Source organism: Fukomys damarensis, unplaced genomic scaffold (genome assembly GCF_012274545.1).
Source record: "Fukomys damarensis isolate Sample0158 unplaced genomic scaffold, DMR_v1.0_HiC HiC_scaffold_28, whole genome shotgun sequence".
Taxonomy (NCBI): domain Eukaryota; kingdom Metazoa; phylum Chordata; class Mammalia; order Rodentia; family Bathyergidae; genus Fukomys; species Fukomys damarensis.
In genome coordinates this window covers 18,061,310-18,083,042 of record NW_022900940.1, presented here as the reverse complement: position 1 = coordinate 18,083,042, position 21,733 = coordinate 18,061,310, and the positions used below count along the sequence as shown (strand labels likewise).

Here is a 21,733-nt window from a genome sequence, read left to right as displayed (position 1 = left end):
ATGCCAGAAGCAGATGTGTTTTAAAAAGGAATTTAAATCACTTGCTACCATACAAAAGTACTTACACTTTGCTCCAAGGTAGTTATATCCTGCTCTGCTTTTGAAAGCTTAAATTTGTATTCACTTATTTGCCTGTTGGCATCTCCTAAAACAGAAGAAGATAAAAATTATCTCAGAGAGGAAAGTCTGAAGCATCAGGCAATGATGCCCTCTGCAGCATATAAAGGACCGTGAAGTCCAAGATCACAGAATAAATACTCAGCAATCAGGAGCCCAAGTTCAGGATTATGTACGCTGGAAGAAGCTCCAGCACTTATGTTGCAATAGTAGCCTTTGGATCAATGGGATAAGTCATTCTCTACCCTCTGTTGTATGTGAGAACTCAGAAGCCCTGCCAGGACGGCAATGAACCCTGCAGACTCATCTGCAGTCCTGTGAATCACAGGACTGGGATGTCTGGTTCTGAGAACCCAACCCTGCACCTTCCCACCTCCCAGGTTTTCCCTCTGCTCTCCCATTCCCCAAGGCCCCTGTCATCCTACTTCTGAATGAATTCTCAGCCTTCAAGACTGCTCATACTCATCTCCATATCACCCCTTCTAAATATTGTATATAAAGAAGCCTTGTCTTAGCCTTTTAGTAATTTTAATTAACTGCAGTATTGGGGATTGAATCCAGAGCCTTCACATTGAACTACATCCCAACCCTTTGTTTACTTTGAGATAATCTATCACCAAGCGGCTCAGGCTAGGCTTAAATTAGGCAATCCTCCTGCCTCAGCCTCCTAGAGTGCTGGGAGTACAGGCATGTGCCACCACATCTGCCTTAACTTCCTTAAATCAATTTCTGTACCTTGCCAAATTGCTTTGCACATGGTGTGTGCTTCAACAAATATTTGCTGAAGTAAGAGCTTTTGATAATATGTTGCAATAATATTTTATGTGCAGAGCTATGATCTACGGAATAAATGATCTGATTTCCATGCAAGCTGAGGCCTACCCAGTCTTTTTAACACAGTCCTAGTACCAGGCTTTCCCTGTTGATGGTGTCTCAGGGTAGCTGGAAAAGTCATTTGTATATTTCCAATTATTTTTGTATGTAGAAAATTTTCTAAAAAATATTTAACAAAAAGTAAAACTTCATGGAATTTTCCATTTTTACTAAAAGTAACAAAAATACTCCTGAAGACTCTGGCAGCCTGCTCATAATCTCACTCTGGGGACACAGCTCATATATAGACAGGGATTGGCCTGTCCTTTAACACTTACTCTGCATTTCGATGAACTGCAAGTCTGAGCCATTCTGCAGTCCTGCCAGGTCACCTTCTGTGCCATCGTTCCTGGAGCACTTTTGCCGTTCTTCTTCTAACTGCAACTTCAGCTTTCTAATCTGAAATGAAAAATAAAAATCACCACCAAGACCCATTCAAATCTCGAATGAATCAGATGTTTGGCCCAATAGCCATATAATAGAACAAGGCAGATCCTCCTAACAACCAAACATACCATTCATTCAAAAAATATTTTCTTGGGTACCTACTGTGAGACACAGGTTCTACATACTACAGATAAGCTCTACAGAAGTACTAAAACGATTGAGCTCTAGGATCAGGTGTCCTAATTAAACAGCAGCCAGGTGGTACATGTCTATAATTCCAGCATTTGGGAGGCTGAGGCAGGAAAATCACAAGTTTGAGGACAGCCTGGCTATACAGAAAAGTTCAAGGCTGGCCTGGACTAGGCACTGGGAGACCCAGTCTCAAAACAGAAACACATAAGGACCAGGGATTTAGTTCAGTGGGACGGCACCTGCTTTGCAAGCACAAGGTCTTGAGTTCGGTCCCCAGTACTGAAAACAAAACCCAGAAACAAAACAAGTGCCTTATTTTATGAAGTGTGTAGTTTATGGAACAGTAGAAGTATTTCTGTTATTTTTACTAAAAATGGAAACATCTATGAAGTTAGACTTTTTGTTCAGTTTTAGAGACAAGTTAAATATTCTTATCTAGAAATCTTTCTGGGGCTGGGATTTAGCTCAGTGGTTCCACTGCCTGCCTTGCAAGCACAAGGTCCCGAGATCAATCCCTGGTACCAAAAAAGAAAGAAAGAAAAATGTTTCTGTACAGAAGTACAGGTATACAAGTGATTTTCCCAACTGCCCACAACATCAGCAACAGGGGTCATGAGAAAGCCTGGCACTGGGATTAAACATTCTTTCCAGAGACAGCTCTGCCCTTTGACATATATAGGGTTTAGCACCACTGTACACCTTAAGGCAACCAAGCCTTATCCAGATCACTGCTATTTAAGTCCATTTCAGAAAGTGTCATCCTCTTGTACTGTTAAGCACAGGGCTCTATACAACCCAAACCCTCATCTACTAACCTTTCCTAATGCCTGAAATTCTTTTACTGAACCCTCCAGAGGTATCGGTGCATCACTAGCAAAACCTCTCCTTCCTCAACTGCTTCTCTGTTCTAGAAACATGCTGCCTCTGAAGAATCACGCTTCCTATGCAGCCTACCAAACACTGGCCATTTTATAAATTCCACAGCCTCCTACCACTGATCCCGGGAACGGAAAAGGTATCCACTTACTTTTATTGATTGCTGTTGCTGAACTATTCTACCTCCATCCACCTAGAAGCCCCAGTTCCTAATCTCATCTCTTCAAGTTATATATACTAACTACCTCTTATCATTGTTATCATCCCACTCCATCACCACTTAACCTCCTGACTCTCAATCCCTCTGGAATACTGTCTGAATTTTTGGTAACTGCAATACAGTACCAGCTCTTTCCTTTAAATCAACTCTCAGTTTCTAGGATATTTCCCCTCCAAGGATCTTACCCATCCGCCCCTTGCCCTCAGCCACTCACACCCAAGTCATGTATCATTACATAACCACAGTCTGGTACAACTTAAGTTTCATGTCGTCTCTCTCTAACTACAATTCCTTATCTTCCCAGACCACTCTCTCTAGACTAACTTAACATCCTTCAACCACACTGGTATTGTGCTTCCAATTCACTGATTTCATCTTCCCACTCTGTGCCTTGGTATTTTTCAACTGTCTTTATCCACTTTAATTTCTAGGTCCATCATTATCATCACTATCTTATAAATTCCCTCACCTCCCTTGTCATATTATACTTGCTGGTAAAAATCTCTTTTCACCCCAAGCCCATACTTAAAGGATTAAATATAACTGAAGCACAATTCGTTTAACATACCATGTAATTTCCTTAATTATGTTTATTTCTCTGATCTCTTTACACTAGAATGTAAGGCAGAAATTTTTTGACTGATTTATTTACTCAAACACCCCAAGGGCCTAGAACAGTACATGTTAAATGGTGAAATTTCACTTAACATTTGCTGATGATTGAATAGTAGTAATGGAAAAACTCAATAAAACCACTCAAGGAATTTTACCAGAATTGAATAGGCATTCCTAAAATTGACAGGGGCCCAGTCAACATGCATGAAAACTTCAAAACAGTAGGGAGAAAATAGGATACTAGCTCCATAGGAAAGGGGAGCTGTCACATACAAAAAATCAAAACTGTCCCCCAAATTCTCAACAACCACAATGAAAGAGAGAATAATGAAAAGAGTATGTACTTTTAAATCTGAAGGAAAATTACTGCAATCTAGAATTAGATACCCATCCAAACTACCAAATAAAAGGGCAAAATAAAGATACTTTCAGGGCTACAAGGTCATGAAAAATTAGCAGCCCACATCCCTCCCCTCAGGAAGTTAAGGAAGATAGAGCAATATAAGAATAAAGAAGGAAGACACACAAGAGTAGGAAAATGGAGCACAACCCCTATCACAGGAAAATCTCCACATACTGATGAAGGGTAATCGCATCTCTCTATGGAGGCAGTGAACATCAGAGTTCAGAATGGATGGAGTCAGATCCTCTGAGACTCATCAGATGGAACTTAGTAAAACTGACACATCTGAAAACACTAAGAGTGGGCTGAAATTACTGATTAAAACTGTGGATGTTGGGTGTGGTGGTACACGTGTATCATCCCAGAACTTGGAAGGCTGAGGCAGGAGGACTGCTGAGAGTTTGAGCTACACAATGAGTTCAATGCAGGCCTGAACTACATGAGAGATCCTGTCTCAAAAAATAAAACTCTGTGGCTAAGTTACTGATTTTAAAAATCAGACAAAACTAGAAAACTCACAACATTAACTTTACAGAAAACAACAGTTGTGAAGGAGATGAAAACTGACCCTAGAATGTAACATGGCTCTCCTGTGACCAGTGTTTAGAGACCCTGGATGACACACTGGAAGCAGGCTATTCTTTCATTAGGAACCTATGGGAATGGGAAGTATGCATGTGAGTAGCAGGGACGCAAAACAAAAGACACACTTATGTCCTCATCTTTCACAGAGGACCATCAACAGGGAAGCCTGATACAGAAAAATAAAGAAGCAACACAAGCATGTTACGCAGAGACAATACACATCAAGAGTCTGCTAAAAGAAATGAATAGAAATGGTCAGCGTTGACAGATAGGAGACTGCTGTCTATGACAAGCTTTATAGAACTAAATATCTCATTAAAGTTTGTGTTATACAAATTTTTAAATAAAAATATGAATTATCAAAGTAAAATATCTTTTTAATTTTTAAAAATTTCACTTGAGTGCTAAGATTTAAATAAACACATTCCAATTTGTAACGAATATTTTAATTTACTAACATTTTATCATGTAACTGAGTTTGACAAAATTACTAATATCTTCCAATGAGAAGAATGCCTTTACCTGTGATAATAGCTCTTCCTTTTCTCCAGCAAGTTTTCGTAGCCTTACATCTAAAATAATAAAATAAAAAGGGTTGCAAACTAAATTTGTAAAGAATATAAACAATTGTATACAATAGTATATAAACAATTAAAAAGAATTTCCCAAAGTCCTAAGTAGCAAACATCTCATGACTTACTTATAGGTCTGACAATGAAGACAGACTTTAAAAATATTGCAGAAGAGTATTTAATTATCCCAAATGTACTTCCACACAACTGATATTTATCAGAGTACCAAATATATTTGCTCCCAAAACAGTAATTTTTCCACATAAAAATAAACTCAAGTACAAAAAAAGCCATTCTTTTCTTTCAAAAAATTGTAAGCTTTCACCAGTAGACAGACAATTGAAATGCTAAAAGCATTTGCACAGGCTTATACCCTTAGCAGGAGAGCTCAAAACAAGTGAAAGAAGCCAAAGAATAAAAGGGCTTGGTGGGGGCAAGCTAGAGCAAAGAAAATAGAGGAACACAATGTTGAAAGAAGCAAGTTCCACATATGCTAGGTGGGTGAAGAGAAGGAAATCCTCTAAGATGAGGATAGCTAAGAGCAAACTGAGGCTGTGGAACTGAGTTGTGAAGGCTTCCTCCTGGCCTGCAGAGAAAACTGCTTCTTCCCAAGTGGCATTTAAAACAGGCCTAGTAGGCTGAGGAGATACCTCTAGTTCAGTAAAAGAAGTAGCTGACATCTGGTCTACCACCACTCACAATTACAGCTAAATGTGTTCTGGTTTCTTCAGCACCTTCCAAACAGGCAGAAGGAAACACCCTGAGCTCCCTATGACTATCTACTCATTTCATTCTCTATATCCTTCTCACTCACCTAGCATCCTGTTTTATCAAAGTGCTCTACAATTAATTACATTCCTGGAATTCTGCACATTGTAAATGTTTTTAAAATGTTTTCAGCTTGTGCCATTCTTACAATACCTCCCATTCCTGTAGGCAACCAACACATATATAAAACAGAAAAGGAAAAAAATATTGTCTTCCAATAAATAAAAATGAACTGATGACACATTTTCTATCTACTATTTTTCATCCCCTTGAGTAGGACCCTTAATGGTAGCAATGGATAAGGACCTCTGCGGTTTCCTAGGAAGAGGTGTCATTAGATTCTCAAAGATTTACATTTAAGGGGTCTAAATTTTAAGAGGCTTAAAAGCCTTTATCTGGGATTTACACTCCTCTTAATACTTATCATGATCATCTATTTCTTCTGAAATGTGGTTGCAAAGAGTTACAAAACCCTGGGATAAGTAGTGGAAAAAAACCAGATGTTCAGGAAGAACCTACAACCTACTTGCAAAGTATCTTGCCAGCCCACAGCTTCCCTGGGATGATTGTGCTAAATTCTGTTTGCATAAAGTTTGTATTACATGAAAAGCAGTATGTAGAGACCCATAGTGCTTCTACTCAGGGGCCTGATAACTATGCTTACTATCTTTTAATAACTCATACTCTGGCAAGATCAAGGATGTCTGAAGACAGCGTGTCCAGATACTTATTAAAGATGCAGGCAAGTCTCAGTCAGGTGACCTTTATATGCTGTTTTTGTTTTCCAAGCTGGGATATAAACAAGCTGGAAGCCCAAAATTAATCCAAGACAAAATGCAACCAGTGTCTTACCTAATGGCCCTTCTCCTGCTGACTCCAAGACCTGAGCAGCTTCCTGAGACACAACAGTAATGGCTCCAACCACTGGTTCATGACTGACATCACCATTGGGAGTGCCATCAGGGATTATAACTAAGCCATGTTTCTGTGTGGAAGAAAAGGAGAGAGAAAAAACAATCCACCATCACAAAAGATGGCCCAGATGGAATCAGGAAGCTCTGTGATGTAACTCTGCAACAATGTGTTTGCCACAGGTAAAACCTAGTTAGAAATAGCTATGCAGAAAATACCTCTGTGAAGGAAATGACTTAATATACCATATCAAAATTGCATTCAAGATAAGAAAGATGATAGGATGAAAGGAAGGAAGAGAGTAAAGCAGTAAGGGATCTGAGCTCCAGGCTCATGCTAACATACCTCTCCTGTCTTCACTGTCTCCTGCAGATCAGCCAGTTCCTCTCTGAGCATATCTCGCTCATTCCTAAGGCAGGCAATGTATTCTTTCTGTTTCTCTAGGGCCTGGTATTAGGCAGGGTAGCAAGGGAAAGAATGGCACAGAAAAAAGAGCAAGTGAAAGGTAACTAATCCAAATAAGTAAAGATAAAAGCATAAAAAGCAAGGAAGCAGTTAAAAGGTTGGAAGCAAGCAATCAAGGGAGGAAACAGTTATTTGTATATGGATTATACATGTCCAGAAGATTTTAGTAGAAACTGGTTCTTGTGCATAAAATTTACAATACATGCTTATCACACTAAGCAGGAGGACAAATCTTTCTTTTCCAGTCAATAAAGAAAACAGGAAAAGGAAGATGAAGACAACAAAGAGTTCAAATTTCCTTACTGAACTCCTGAGTACATTTTCATTTGGTGAACGAAAAAATTGATTTCATGTTTAACTAAAATAGTTTATTCAAAAATATATTGACATTTTAAAATAAAAATGGCTCTGGAAGAAAAATAACTGTATACATGTTATTTTAATCAAATATTAGTTGTGTGGTTCTTCTCCAAGTAGCATGACAAAATATTTAAATACCACTTAATCTAAAAAATAGATAATCTCCAAGAGGATTCAATTAAGACTCACTTGGTTTGCTGAAATACTTTCGAAGTGTGAAAAACAAAAATAAAAACCCTGGACAAGATATAGCCCACCTATGGTGAGTAGAAGATTACAGATTTCAGAATCAAGTTCTTGAGTCCTGGCACATGCTTAATTTACCTATGTCTCAATTTCTTCATCAGAAAAAAACAAAGGATAATAGCATCATCCATCTCATAAATAGAGGCTAAAAACAACTCAGCATAAAGCATTGCCTATAGTTTATGACAACAGGAGACATCTCAGGGAAACCACTGTTTTCACTGGGAATTTCCTGTCATATCCTGAATTCCACAACTGTCAGAGCTGAGAAGGTAGTGCAGAAGCGGGAACGTACTTTGGTCATCAGTGACAAATGAAGTCTATAGTAACTATATAATAAAAAAACCCCAGACTTTAAAAAACACTATCAAGTCAAGCAGTCCAAACATAAAAGCTGGGCAGTTTCATAAAAGCTTTTCTGTACATATTTCTTCTTGTATTTGTGTTTTCTACTAGCATTCCTGTTAACTGAAGAAGTTAAATTATAACAGGTAACTCCTCCTAGCTTACTAGGTTCAGGAGTGGCTGGGCAGTTTTTCAAAAACATTGCAATCCTATTTGGCAACCAAACTGAGAAGAGGAGCAATACGATAGCAACTACCATATGTGTAGGACATATTATAAGGCAGGAACTATTTTATAAATTTATATATTTCACCCTTATATACTATTATATATATATATATAATATATATAATGCCTCCCTTAAATGCCCTATATAATGCACTACTTGTCTCATCCTCCTTTTGCAGATCAGAAAATCTTAAGGCTCAGAGAAGTTTTTGTTTTGTTTTTTTGCTCAAAGTCTCAGTAAATAACAAGGCCAGAAAACAAATTCAGTTATTTTTAGTTCTAAAACCCTTGCAAAGTTTTTTATATCACAGTCCCATACAGGCTGCATTATGTTTTTTTTTTTGTTTTTTTTTTTTGGTACCAGGGATTGAACTCAGAACCTTGCACTTTAATGAGGCAGGTGGTAGGACCACTGAACTAAATCTCCAGCCCCTGCATGTTCTTTATCCAAACTATAATGTCACCATCTAACTTTGTACAATTTATATTCACACTATCTCTGAAATTTATCTGTTAAAGTGATAATTTAAGTTTCTACCAGCATATAGCATTTAGGGTATCAAGTTAGTATCAACACTCCACTATATTAACAACTAAGCAAACATGGGAAAACAAAGCACAACAACACTTTCCTACTCATACTCACTTTTTCTGTAGGTTTAGGTCTTTTTTATTTTTTTGGTACCAGGGATCGAACTTGGGTCCCTCGCACTTGCAAGACAGGCAGCAGAACCACAGAGCTAAATCCCCGGCCCAGTACTTTTGTTTTTGATATCTGCATGCATGGTTGTACAAAGCATCAGCACATGTAACTGAGTAAATGATCACTGCCATGACATGCTCTATATAAACAGTATCATGGAATATAAAAGAACCCTTAGGAAAAGACCAATTTGAAACTAGAAGTTCTAGCAAATGCTAGTCTAAGACATTTGCTCCCTCTTTCCATGTTTGTAGCACTGAGTTTTATTTATAAATTTAGACTTTTTAATTTCATCTTCCCACAATTACAGATGAGAAAATAAAATATATCCTATATAACTGTCCGTTTCACCACAACGTTTAAAAAATACTGAAATAACTTATAATTGGATCAAATGTATTCATGCTGGATATGAAATCCTCTGTATTACCTAACCATATAATGATCGCCCTTGGGTTTGCATGCAACAATAGTTCTTAAGATTTTTTTTTTAGGGTGAAAAGTACATGTTTGTGGAGCTCTAAATAATTTTTATTTTGGACCCAACCTCAAATTCTAGCATCAAGAAGTCAAATGAGTCTGTACAATAGTCTGAACTTTTGGGCAACAGGTTAAATCACCATGTAATTGCACAGGGCACAAATATAACTAGAAGGAGAATGAATTTATGCTGGTTTCCAGACATATCCAAGTAATCACATATGCATGTTCATAGCAGCATTATTCACAACAGCCAAAAGTCAGGAACAACCCAAATGTCCATCAATGGAGACAAATGGTATATACATAAAATGAAATATTATTCAGCCTTAAAAAGAATATTTACTCTGATACTGCTGCAACACTGATGAATCTGAAGGATATTATGCTAAGTACAATAACCCAGTCACAAAAATATAAAATTGAATATCATATGATCCTACTCATATTAGGTACACTTAGAGACAGATAGAAATGTGACTTCTAGGGGAAGGGGGTGGGGGTGACAGCTGTTTATAATAAATACTTAGCCCAGAAAGATCAAAATGTTCTGGAGATAGACAGTAATGATACCAGCATAGCTGGTTTTGAAATATGTTCCATTTGGGATAAACAAAGCAAAGGGTATGCATGATCTTTCTGTAATTTATATACATAGTTGTGTATCAATATAAAATGTTCTCAAAAAAAGTTTAATATTGGGTCCAGGATTTAGCTCAGTGGTTCCCCCATCTGCCTTGCAAGTACAAGGACCTGAGTTTGATCCCCAGTACCCCCCAACCAAAAATTTAGTATTAAAAAGTCAAAGCTTTAAACACATTATGGTATAATCATAGAATGAAGGCTTCTACTCATTCAAAAAATGTCAAGACAACTGAAAAGCTGAGTAATCTATCTTAACCATCAGTATTTTTTTTTTTGGTAGCAAAAATTTAAAAATAAAATTATTTTTTTTAAAGAGCTATTTTATTGGACTAAGAGTTGAAGGTTTTACTACAGCTACTCTAATAAAATCAGTTTAAAATATTAAGACAACTATACAAATTGGAAACCCTGGATCTGCAGATCTGTGCTAAAGAAAATTTTGTAATGTCCTAAAAGAAGCCTATTCTAGATAATGACTTGACTTTAACTACACAAATTGCCTACTTTGTGTCACATATTTTTCTTCCCTCACTTTAAATTCCCCAACTAAAAATTTAAATAATATTAGCAGTTCACAATTATACTCTCAAAATAGTACTGTTCATTTGTCCCCCAGAAAGCTTTGCTAGGTTTGGGTAGTTTTAGAAACTCAGTAATTTAAATAATATGACATTAGCCTTAGTTCTTTAAATTTTTGGTCTAAAGACTCAAGAAATGATGTGGTTTTTCCTCTTTGTTAATTAATGAGAAGATAGGGTAGTTCAAGTAATAAAAATAAATGGATACTGCTGACCACCAGCTGGGCTTCAGAGAGCCCCTAACAATGGCAGTAATTCAGAAGATTCACTTTTGGGCATGTCACTCACTGCTGCTGCTCTTGGTGATCTTTGCCAACTTTACTCTACCTAACCTCAACTAAAACAAGACTTTTCTCATTTGTTGTTTCTTCCACCACAGCCTATACCTCTCAAGGTAAGCCTCTGGCAGGTGTATACAGTATAAATGGCCCCTAAGATCATGAGGTGGGAATGCCGATCAAAGGCCAGATGAAATAAGGACAGGAATTTTTTCAGCTTCTAGTATACTTGGCATCTACCTTGGCTAAGCCCCCAAAATCAAAGAAGAATATTTCCTTATCTGGGCCCCTGCTTTAGGGTGTTTTGGGTTTATAATTAGAGTTGGCATCATAGTTTAGCAACTCATCCAAGTCTTACATTCCTATCTCCTTCCATGATTAAACTAATTTTAATCTCTTCCTATTTTGTTCACCAAGTATTTATAGGATGCTAATAACTTTTCCCCATTCCCACTATCTTGTTTCTTACTCAAATTCTTATAATATAAGAATATCAAACTACTCACAGAGTTTGAAATAAATGCCTGTGGCTGCTTCTGGATAAGAATCCAAGGGGCATAAGAACAATTTCCTTTGGAAGTTCTTACTTGTAGGTTTCACAAGCCCTGAGTTAGCCAGAAAGAAGAGTTCTTTCCAAGCATAGTATCAGGTTTTCCCATGAAAGCCCCTGTGTTTTGTTTGTTGGTATTTCACAATGCATAAATGCTCAAGAACAGTCAAAAAGACAGATTTTCAGAAATCTCTAAGTTAAATTCTATTGGTCAATTCCTCGTGTAGATGAGCTTCTAATGAAAGCCCAATTTCATCTCATACCCCAATTTTTTTATCTTTCCAAAGAAGTGTCTCCTGGAGGTCAAACACCTCTTTTGTCATGGTGTCTATTTTCTGCTGCATACGCTGATTCTCCTGCAGAGGAAGGGGTAAAAAAATAATAAAAGAGCAGAAATAAAAAAGGGAGGGAGTTAAAAGAAGGAAAACAGAATAAAAATAAAGTTGAAAACTTTTAAAGAAAGGTATGAAAGTCTGTGATAAATAGAAAAAGAAAGAAAGACGATGTTCAGAATCTTGGCAACATAAGTCTTGCTGGCTTGCCTCTATAAAAATAATCAAGGGAGACCCTGGAGATGTACCTCAGTAGTAAAGCAAGTGCTTAGCATGCGCAAAGCCTTGGATTCTATCCCTAGAACTACAGAGAGAGGGAAAAAAAAAAAAAAAAGGCAAAAGCAAGCAAGGGGACTGGGAATAAATAACTTCCAATCACAGATATGTGGGAGCAAGCCAGACAGGGTTTCTGTATATATACAGCTCCATACGTATACTCTTCCTTTGACAGGGGCTTTTTTTGCAAACATGGGACAATGTGTACTTCTAGAGGAATCTACAACAGCAAGAAGATCCTGAATTACAAAGGAAAAACTGGTTTTTAGAAAAGCTGAAATTTGACATTTAGTTAAATGAACTCGTCTTGATTGGGCAAGGATGCTTAGTTGATAGCCTCTTAACAGCACCCACCCCTTGGACTACTGAAAACTTATCATCATCTATCTACTTTTCTCATTCATACATTACCTGCTTTGCCATGAAATTCTCAATTCTAAACCAGAAAGTGTTATTTGTCATACTCAAGGTTTTTCACTTCTATGTAATCCTGGCCACTAACATCTAAAATATTTCAGGTGTAAACATAAAAAACCCTGGGGGAAAAAAAGAAACCTGAAAACTAAGGTTTTTAAAGTTTGTATACTCTACACCCTGGGGCTTTTAAAGAAGCCAAAGTGACAAATAATAGAAATAAAGCATAATCCTCTTAAATGTAATTACACGTTAAAAACTGAAAGTTAGCCCTAATTTAAGCTACTGAATTTGAGAAGCAGCTCCAAAAATAGTTGTTTATTATTATGAAATACTGCAGGGAAGAAAGTATTCATCTTAAATAGAAAAAGAAATAAGTGTTTGGTATGCTGACATAAAAAGACAAAAGGACAAAAGGGAAAAGGATTTCACGTTTTTCTTAAATAGTAGTAGGAAACAATTTAGATAGCTTCCTACCAGATTTGAAAAAAATGAGCACATCAAACTTACTTATAATCTGACAGATCCAAAGGATCATCTGTATCTGCATTTCGAATCTATAAATTCTAGGTTTGATTTTATTTTTCTTAAATGTCATAAAAAACTACATCAAATTCAAAAATAAAAAAGTAATTTTCCCCCTCTTATTAAGTGGTTCCTGTAGGTCATTTACAGGGAAAGAAATTAAGTACTGCAGGTCCCTAGGGGAAGATAAAAAGAAGGAAAGACGGGAATGTGCACAAGTGTAGCGAGTTATTTCCCTTGGATCTCTAAGAGTTGGCCTTCCTGGTATCACTATGTTAGTGCTGTCAACAACACTAAATTAATGTTAGAAGCCCTTGATAACCACACCTAGATAATGGGAAGGATCCTCTTCACACTTCAACTTCAGGAGGAAAAACCACACTGAAAGAATAGAGATACATGCAAAGTACTAGGCCCACAGGATGATAAATACTTTGTAAAGTCCAGATGGGAGGCTGAGGTAAGCAGACAACCTGGAGTTTGAGGCCAGCCTGGGCTATATACTGAACAAGGTCAGCCTGAACTACACAGCAAGACCCTGTCTCCAAAAAAAAAAAAAAGTTATTGGTGGACTAACTCTATTCCACTTAAGCTATTACCAACAAGGTGGCAAAAACCTAAACCTCTACACTACCCAACCTTCACCTTTTGTATGTGAGGTACATGTCTGGACAATTTTTTCTTTTTCATTTAGCTACCTTAGAAATGTATTTAACTGGGGCTGGGGATTTAGCTGAGTGGCACCGTGCCTGCCTCACAAGGTCCTGAGTTCAATCCCCAGTACTGGGGCGGGGGGAAAGAATCATATACCAAAAAGTGGAATTCTTTATGTTCCAAAGAATAATGTTACTATAACATTTTTCCTTTTGCCCATTTCCTACAGTATCTTTAGGAAAGTGTGCTTAGGCATAAAAGACACTTAACCAAAAGTTTCTGCTATTAAAGGGAATATAGGCCTGCTTTTATAGCTCATGCTGAAAAATTTTAGGACAGCCAAATGTGAAGAACAAAGTGACTCTTTATAGATTTTAACTTTTTTCTCCTCCCAACACATATATGACTTCATCCTATCCAACTCATTTTTTTCAAAATTAAGTATTTCCACAGTTTACATACATACCTCAATAAGCTCGTCTCTTTGCCGAAGGCCTTCTTTAAGTTCATCCATCTTACGCTGCAGCACACTACACATATGTTTCTGCCTTTCCAACTCCTGTTAAAAAATAAATGATGTCATTACACAGGACACGGCACACAACACATTTGAAAACATGCAATACAACAAAGAAGCCAAAGTATTACATCCAGAAATGCTCCTGAACTGCTGATTGAGACTAACCCACAAACACTACATATTCAATAGAAAGGTTCAAACACTAAAATTTTCATCTCGTATGGGATGAAAAGAAAAGCAGAACAAACTAGGCATTTAATAAAAAAAATATCCACAGAGTAGGAAAAAACTACTATGCTAAAAATGATGCAAAAATCTAAAACCTCAATAAGAGGAAGGGACAATAAATTAAACTACATAAAAACTAAAATTTTTGAATGGTAAAAGATACCACAAAGTAAAAGATAATGACAAACTACAAAAGTGTAGTTTATATCAGACAAGAGATCATATTCAAAATCTTTAAAAACATCTCTGAATGTGAAGATGCTCATATGAAGAAATATGCAAACTAAAACCATATTTCTAACTAAAACATTAGTAAAGTCCAAAACATTTACATACAGTTTAGCACATATATCTTTAAACCCAGAATTCCACTTTAAGACACTTTATCACAGGTAAATTTGCAAAAACAATAAAGTCCTAATGCAATACAGTATATTACTTTTGATGGATTACTTAGGACACTGCAACAACCTGAATGTCCGAAACCGGTGGAATAAACTGTCCACACAATAGTCTAACAATGCATGGCAAAAAAGAATGAGGATGATGTCTTTATACTATTATCAGAAAGTGATAAAAATCAAGATACAGAACAGTATTTATAGTGTTCTACCATTTTCTAGGAAAGGAATGATACAAACTAATATATTGAATTCATATGTATAGAATTTTGAATGAAGTATATTAACATTGAAAGTTCTAAAAGTTTTGCCATCATTGTATGTACCTATCCTTTTTGACTAAAAATGTTTAATATACCTTCTTGGATTTAAAAAAAATGAAAATATAATACATTAAATTTTAAAATTCCATAAAAAGAAACAGAAATAGGATGAAGATAAAGATTATATTTTTTCAAATGTTTCTTTTTTTGCTGCTTTGATTTTGTGAGACAAATGTGTAATTTGTATATATAGTAAGTCAAAGTTACATTTAAAAAGCATTTTCTAAGGGAAACAACCCAACGTCCATCAACAAATGAATGAATAGACAAAATGTAGTATGCATATAGTGTAATTTCTTCAACCTTAAAAATAAAGGAACTTTTCAAATGCTACAACACAGATAGCCTTGAAGATATGCTAAGTAAAATAAGTCAGTACAAAAAGACAAATGTTGTGTAATTCTACTTATAAGAAGTACTTAAAGCAATCAAATTCATAGATACCAAAAAATCAAATGTGGTTGCCAAGAACAGAGAGAAATGGGGAATTGTTTGATGGATATAGAATTTTAGTTTTGCTAGGTGAAACAGTTCAGGAAATCTGATAAACAACAATGAATATACTTAACATTAGTAAACTGCACCCTTTTAGAATTGTTAAAATGCTAAATTTTATGTTGCATTTTTTACAATAAAAACTTAAAATTTAAAAAGCAGTTCCTACATACTGAAGATAAAAATGCAGTGAAATAAACTCTACATCTAGCTAGTAGCATAAGAAAACAAACTATTTCAAGTAACATTTCAAAACAGTGCTTTGGCTATACATAGTCTAGTGGCAAAAATAAAAGCCAAACCAAACCACTTTTCAACCAATAGTACTGCTATTTTGGGTCATGTGAAATAAACAATAAGAATATAATATAACATAACAACTATCATCTCCAGTGACTCTGAGAACAAGGAGTTGCAATGTGAGAAAAAAAAGAGATACAGATGTACAACAAAAGAGGTTAAGTAAAATCCCTACAGTCCTAATATAAACTGAAACAGTAAGAACAAACTCACAATATATTTTGTAACCAAAAACAAAAAATCAACTTACATATTTCCCAGATATAAACAACTTAGAAGCAATGAGCACCCCTAGTACCCACAGTGCTCCACTAAAAGAGGACTAGGGTTCCTTAGACAAATGGCAGATTTCAGGTCAAGGACAGAATATGTACAAGACGAGAAGGGACAATCTTCTGTCAGAAAGCAAAAAAGCTACCAGATACATTTGTATTCATCAAAAGTGTTTGGAAATCAATCTGAAGAGGCTCATAAAATGAGACAATTAAAAAAGTGAAACATCAAAAAGAATAAAAGCCACCATGTACTAAAAACATTAAATGTTTGAACTCATGGTTTCATAACGATATTTTAGAAAGAAAACAAGCAACTGGTCACTATGAAAGGATGCTAAATAAATTCCTAACTTTGAAAATTCATAAAGCAAAGAATCAATTTTTTCTTGCCTTTCCTATGTAAACTATTTTATCTGAGTAATAAGTCTCTGTTTAAAGATAGACTTACAAAGACCTGAGTTCAATCCCCAGTACCAAAAAAAAAAAAAAAGATTTTAAGATAGACTTAATAAACAAAGCAGAAGAAAGTAAAAAGACAACCTGCAGGAGAGAAAATTATTTGTAAACTATATTTCCAGTAAGAAATTTATATCTAAAATATAAACAACTTTCACAACTCACTAAGACAAAAAACCCAATTAAAACATGGGTAAAAGATCTTACAGAGATTTCTCCAAGGAAGATTTGGAGCCAATAAAAATATGTTAAAAAATCATTAGTCTCTCAGGGACTAGCCTCTAAGATAGCTAGAAGTAGAAAGTCAGATAATAGAAACTGTTGGTGATGATGTGGAGAAATCAGAACCTGCATGTACTATGTACTACTAGTAAGGAATGTAAAATGGTGAAGCTATTGTGGAAAACAGTCTCGCATTACTCAACAGATAAACACAGATTTACAAAGCGATCCAAAAATTACAGTCCCAGATAATTAAGAGAACCCCCCCCAAAAAAGAAAAGAAAGTCAAGAATAGGGAAATATATAGATACACAGTAAATAAATCAGTGATTACTTGTAGCTGGGAGTAGAAGGGGGAGATAAGATGACAGCTAAAGGATATATGTGGTTTCTTTGTGAGGTCATAAAAGTATTCCAAATGTGTGTGGTGATGGGTACACATATATTTAAATATACTACAAAACATTCAACTGTATAATTTAAATGAATGAACTGTAACTAGATCTTAGTAAAGCTAATAAGTTTAGTAAGAATAAATAAAGCAGTAATAATAAAATCTGAACATCCTATTACACAACCCCTAATCAACTATGAGATCTATGCATCCAGCTATGGCATCACAAAGAGAAAGTCACACAACTGGGCCTCCTAAAGGAAGATAGTAACACTACTTTATGGAGTAGACATACCAAAAAAGCTAAGATTAAGCCACTACACCTAACATATTCACAAGCACTAGAGGGGAAAAGGAACATGGCAAAGATGTTATACGAATAAAATAAAAGACTAGGAAAGCGGTTAGCAATCTAGTTTCTTCACATAAATTGCAAGGGAGAAAAAAAGTGAAAGGGAACCTGTTTACTAATTTTAAGGTATGGAACTTAACTGGATCCTGATTTTTTTTTTTTAACTATTAAAAGGAAAACCATTTAAGGTACTTTGAACTAATGAATATTAATAGGGACTGAATATGTAACACGAAGAATATTAATTTTTTAGGTATGAAATGTTCTTTATGTTTTTAGAGACTATTGACTAAAATTCATATTAAAATATGGGGTGATTAGAACTTGCTTTAATATGAAAGCAAGAGAAATGGACAGGGCAAAACTGAAGACAGGTTGACAGTGGCTGGGAGCAAGTGGTAGGTTCATGAAGAGTCATTATATGGGCTGGGGATTTAACACACAAGGACCCAAATTCAATCCCTGGTACCAAAAAAAAAAAAAGAGAGAGTCATTTTATTCCTCCATATGCTTTTAATGCTTAAACCCTGTAATAACTGTAATAATTTTTTTAAATGTCAAGCCAATTTCCTATTAAAATAAAGAGCTATTAAGAAGAGTTAATATTCTGTCCCTGAAGCAAACATAGACAAAAGGTTTAAGGTGCAGTTATTTTAATTTCAGCAAGAAGCACTAAAAACATTTTGCAATTTTTATCAATATCATTGTTTTTGTTGAATGGACCTTCTCTACTTTCCTCATCTGCTGTTACAATGAATCACACCAGGGAACCTGGCCTCTGTATATCTACATATATGAACACTCAACTATGTGAGGCAATACTCGTATCTGTTTGGAACAAGAGAGCTGAGGATAAAAGTATATGGGCAAGAGACACCATCTCAAACATGCATCAGTAGGTGAAGCAGATTTTCAGGGTATTAGGCTTACAGACTCTAAACTGGAAAAGTATAAAACTTTAAAAATCTCCTATGCATACTAAGATATTTTTCTTAGAAAATGATAGGAAAAACCAAGTTGATTAAAATAATTAATCATGTGAATTTTTATTGTTAGAAATGTCCAGGGATATTTGAGACAGTGAGATAACTCACTTTAGTTCTGATCATTAAATACTTAACATGAAATTTCTTCTAATCTGTAGGAGACAGAGATATAAAAAATTTGTGGTGAAGCAAAAAAAAAAGAAACAACAGAACTCTAGGTAAAGCATCACAGCTCAGAATCTCCGAAATTGGCTTGTAAGGCACAAGAAGAATGAAAGAGGAAACCACCTAGTACAGCCATCAAATCATACTTTTTAATGAACCACTACTGATCCAAAATGAAAATATCTAGAAGCTGCTTCTTCACTTATCTAGGTAAGTCCACATTTCCTAACTTTTTTCTAAAGAATATTAAGGTCAGAGTAAAACTGCACAATTATACCTACTAATAAAACCCCTGCCATCAGAGTGGTACATTTGTTTGAATCAATAATGACATCATTATCAAAGTTTAGTTTACATAAAAGTCCACTTATTGTGTTCAACATTATATGTGTTTGGACATGTGTATAATAACATGTACCCACCACTATCACATGGTTACAGAATAATTTCACTGCCATAAAAATTCTCTGGGTTCTGCCTATTGAACTATACTCCCTTCCCCTACCTCCTGGCGAGTACTTCAAACACTTTTTGAACACAATCAAAACAAATTGGAATGGGTATTTCCAGTCCCCCAAGAAAGAAATCCCTATAAAGACCACATTAAGAATTCTGCGGTCTTACAAATTATATAGCTTCTTTCTCATTATTATGTTCAACATTTCCTAAATAATTTTCTAGATTTTCTTTACATGAGCAATGTAATAACAATTCATTTATGGCAGCAATATTCATTTGTCCCCTACTTGGACTTACATGAATACTTTAAAATGTCCAGTACGCTTTTAAGAGAAACAACGTGTTTTCTGCAGTTGCTAAAGGGTAAATTATCTGGACTCTGACTATACATTTTAACAATATAGCTTTAACCTCTAAAGAAAACATCTGTTAATTTCTGACTCATATCTCTACACCAGTTTTTAAATAAAAGGTTAAAGACTTACTTTAAAAGTGGGTACTCTTAAGTTTATTAAAAAAAGAAAAGCACTGTATCATTGAGAGTCTCTAGAGCCTTGTGGTAGTGCCAGCCACTTAAACAGGAAGAAATAATTTGCTGTAATTGTCCCAATTAAAAGAAAATAAAGATAAAGCACTTGTTATCTATTTTCAAGACACTAAAGGAGGACATAAAATTTTTTAAAAAACTGATATCATATGGTGTTCTCCCAATTTTATTGGCCCATTCAGTTTTGACTAGTATACCATTTCCAAGTGGACTACAACCTTTTTTTTTTTTTTTAATCTAGGGAGATTGCACTACCTCTGTTTGTTTGTTTTTTTTTTTTAATTTATTTTACTTTGAGATAGGGTCTTCATAAATCACTCACAATGGTCTAAAACCTTCTATCCTCTTGCCTCAGCCTCCCAAATAGCTAGGATTACAGGCATGTACTACTGTGCCCGGCTAATCCCATCACTTTTAAATAGCAAGTTTTTATTTCTGACCCAATAAAATGGTATAATAATGCAAGAAACATTTTTTGTATGTAAGTCTCATGTCTCTTGTTTCCAGAAGAGATGCATTTCATAATCAACCAGATTATTAAGAATATTAAAATGAAAATGGTATGATAAAAGAAAAGCAATTACCTTTGATTTTTCTTCATTTTCTCTATAAAATTCTGCCATCTGTTCCTCCTGTTCTTCAATTACATCCTTGAGGGTATCTACCTGGTATATCAAGTTGTTCTTCTCATTGTCTAATTGTGCATTAGAAACCATGGCTTTCTTGTATTTCTCTTCCACTTCAAACAAAGACTCCTAAATAACAAAGTAATCAGCTTGAGATCTAAAATAAATACATTTCATGTATGCAATGTAACATGAAGTTATAGCACTGGCACAAACATAAAGATGCACTTTTGCAAAACAAGCAGTTTGGGAACTCCTTGTTTAGTAACATGCACATAAAATAGGAAGACAATGATAAGCCAGTAATGCCTTTCTAGAAATGTATGTCCTCTTTGCTCAGCAGAAAAATCAACCAGCAATTGTAGCCTCCAAAAGATGAAAAGGTACGCAGAAAATATATATTTGTAAACATCAGAAAATATAGTATTAATATTTTCAGAGACACTACTCTTCTAACAAAATGCCTGGTATTCAGAGTACAGTGACAGAAGATAGCCTCCCTCTGCATATGTACATTTCATATACATATGAATTTTGCCACTCACTGGACTTGTTTGCAGTACTTTTCAATTGAGCATAATAATGCTCATATATATGTGCAAACATTATTTCTAGCAATTATTCAAATTTAGTCATTTTAAAATAAGCAATACAAAAATGAATATTTTTAAAACTACCACACAATGCTTGAAATTCTACATAATGCAATGTGGTTTCTACCTATGGTAACTTTCAAGTTTTTTTGTTTTTGTTTTTGTTTTGTACCGGGGATCAAACACAGGACCTTTCACTTGTGAGGCACACAGTGTGGCACCACTGAGCTAAATCCCTGGCCCACTTACAAGTTTTTTAAAAAATAACTACAGCTACTTCCTAATCACTGTTTTTTAATGTTCTTATTTCTGAGCTGAAAAGAAAAAGATTTCATATAAAAAAGAAATTGCTGCTGGAAATAAATTTTTAAAACACCCGTGTAATTTTAATAAGCCAAGCCTAAGAATCCAAAACATTTATAATCAGTTAATTTTTTACCATGGTGTTCATATAATTCAAAAGAAGAAAAAATGATGTTATGACAACTGGATACATTGAATCACAGATCTAAATGTAAGAACTAAAACTATAAAACCCTCCAAAGAAAAGAGACAAGCAAAATCTTCATGGCCTTGGAGTAGGTAAAGCGTTTCTTGGGGCAGGTAGAGTGGTACATATATATAATCCCAGCATTCGGGAGGCTCAGTCAGCAGGATTGGTGTTAGTTCCACCAGGCCAACCTGAACTACAGTCAGTTCAAGGTCAGCCTGAACTACCCTGTCTCAAAAAGGCAAAAAAAAAAAAGTTTAAGATACAAAATCAAAAGCACTACTGACCAAAAAAGCAAAGAG

The 21,733-nt window shown here is 35.3% G+C and overlaps 2 protein-coding genes across 28 annotated transcripts in view; one reads left to right on the top strand and one right to left on the bottom strand.

The window, feature by feature from the left end:
* The window catches only part of Lrrfip2 (LRR binding FLII interacting protein 2), a 111,655-nt gene that overhangs the window by 3,185 nt on the left and 86,737 nt on the right, over positions 1-21,733 (bottom strand). For 12 of the 23 annotated variants that reach the window (XM_019208260.2, XM_019208258.2, XM_010629687.3 and 9 more), the window contains 8 exons: positions 20,307-20,477; positions 14,066-14,158; positions 11,662-11,754; positions 6,866-6,967; positions 6,461-6,593; positions 4,791-4,840; positions 1,269-1,389; positions 66-145 (listed from right to left, as the gene is read on the bottom strand). In XM_019208260.2, the coding sequence (XP_019063805.1) occupies positions 66-145; positions 1,269-1,389; positions 4,791-4,840; positions 6,461-6,593; positions 6,866-6,967; positions 11,662-11,754; positions 14,066-14,158; positions 20,307-20,477 (843 nt within the window). The remainder of the gene's footprint in view (positions 1-65; positions 146-1,268; positions 1,390-4,790; positions 4,841-6,460; positions 6,594-6,865; positions 6,968-11,661; positions 11,755-14,065; positions 14,159-20,306; positions 20,478-21,733) is intronic. The other 11 variants (XM_019208266.2, XM_033756975.1, XM_033756976.1 and 8 more) reach the window with 3 other exon arrangements.
* Mlh1 (mutL homolog 1) overlaps positions 1-21,733 on the top strand; it is an 80,884-nt gene that overhangs the window by 51,670 nt on the left and 7,481 nt on the right. Inside the window, exon 20 of one of the 5 annotated variants that reach the window (XR_781300.3) lies at positions 18,710-18,926. Coding sequence is in view for 4 of the 5 variants with exons in the window: in XM_010629689.3 (XP_010627991.1) it covers positions 18,710-18,773 (64 nt within the window). In the remaining variant the exon portion in view is untranslated. Of the gene's footprint in view, positions 1-2,480; positions 2,767-4,414; positions 4,467-6,397; positions 6,538-18,709; positions 18,977-21,733 lie in introns of those variants that run through there. The other 4 variants (XM_010629689.3, XM_033756973.1, XM_010629690.3 and 1 more) reach the window with 4 other exon arrangements.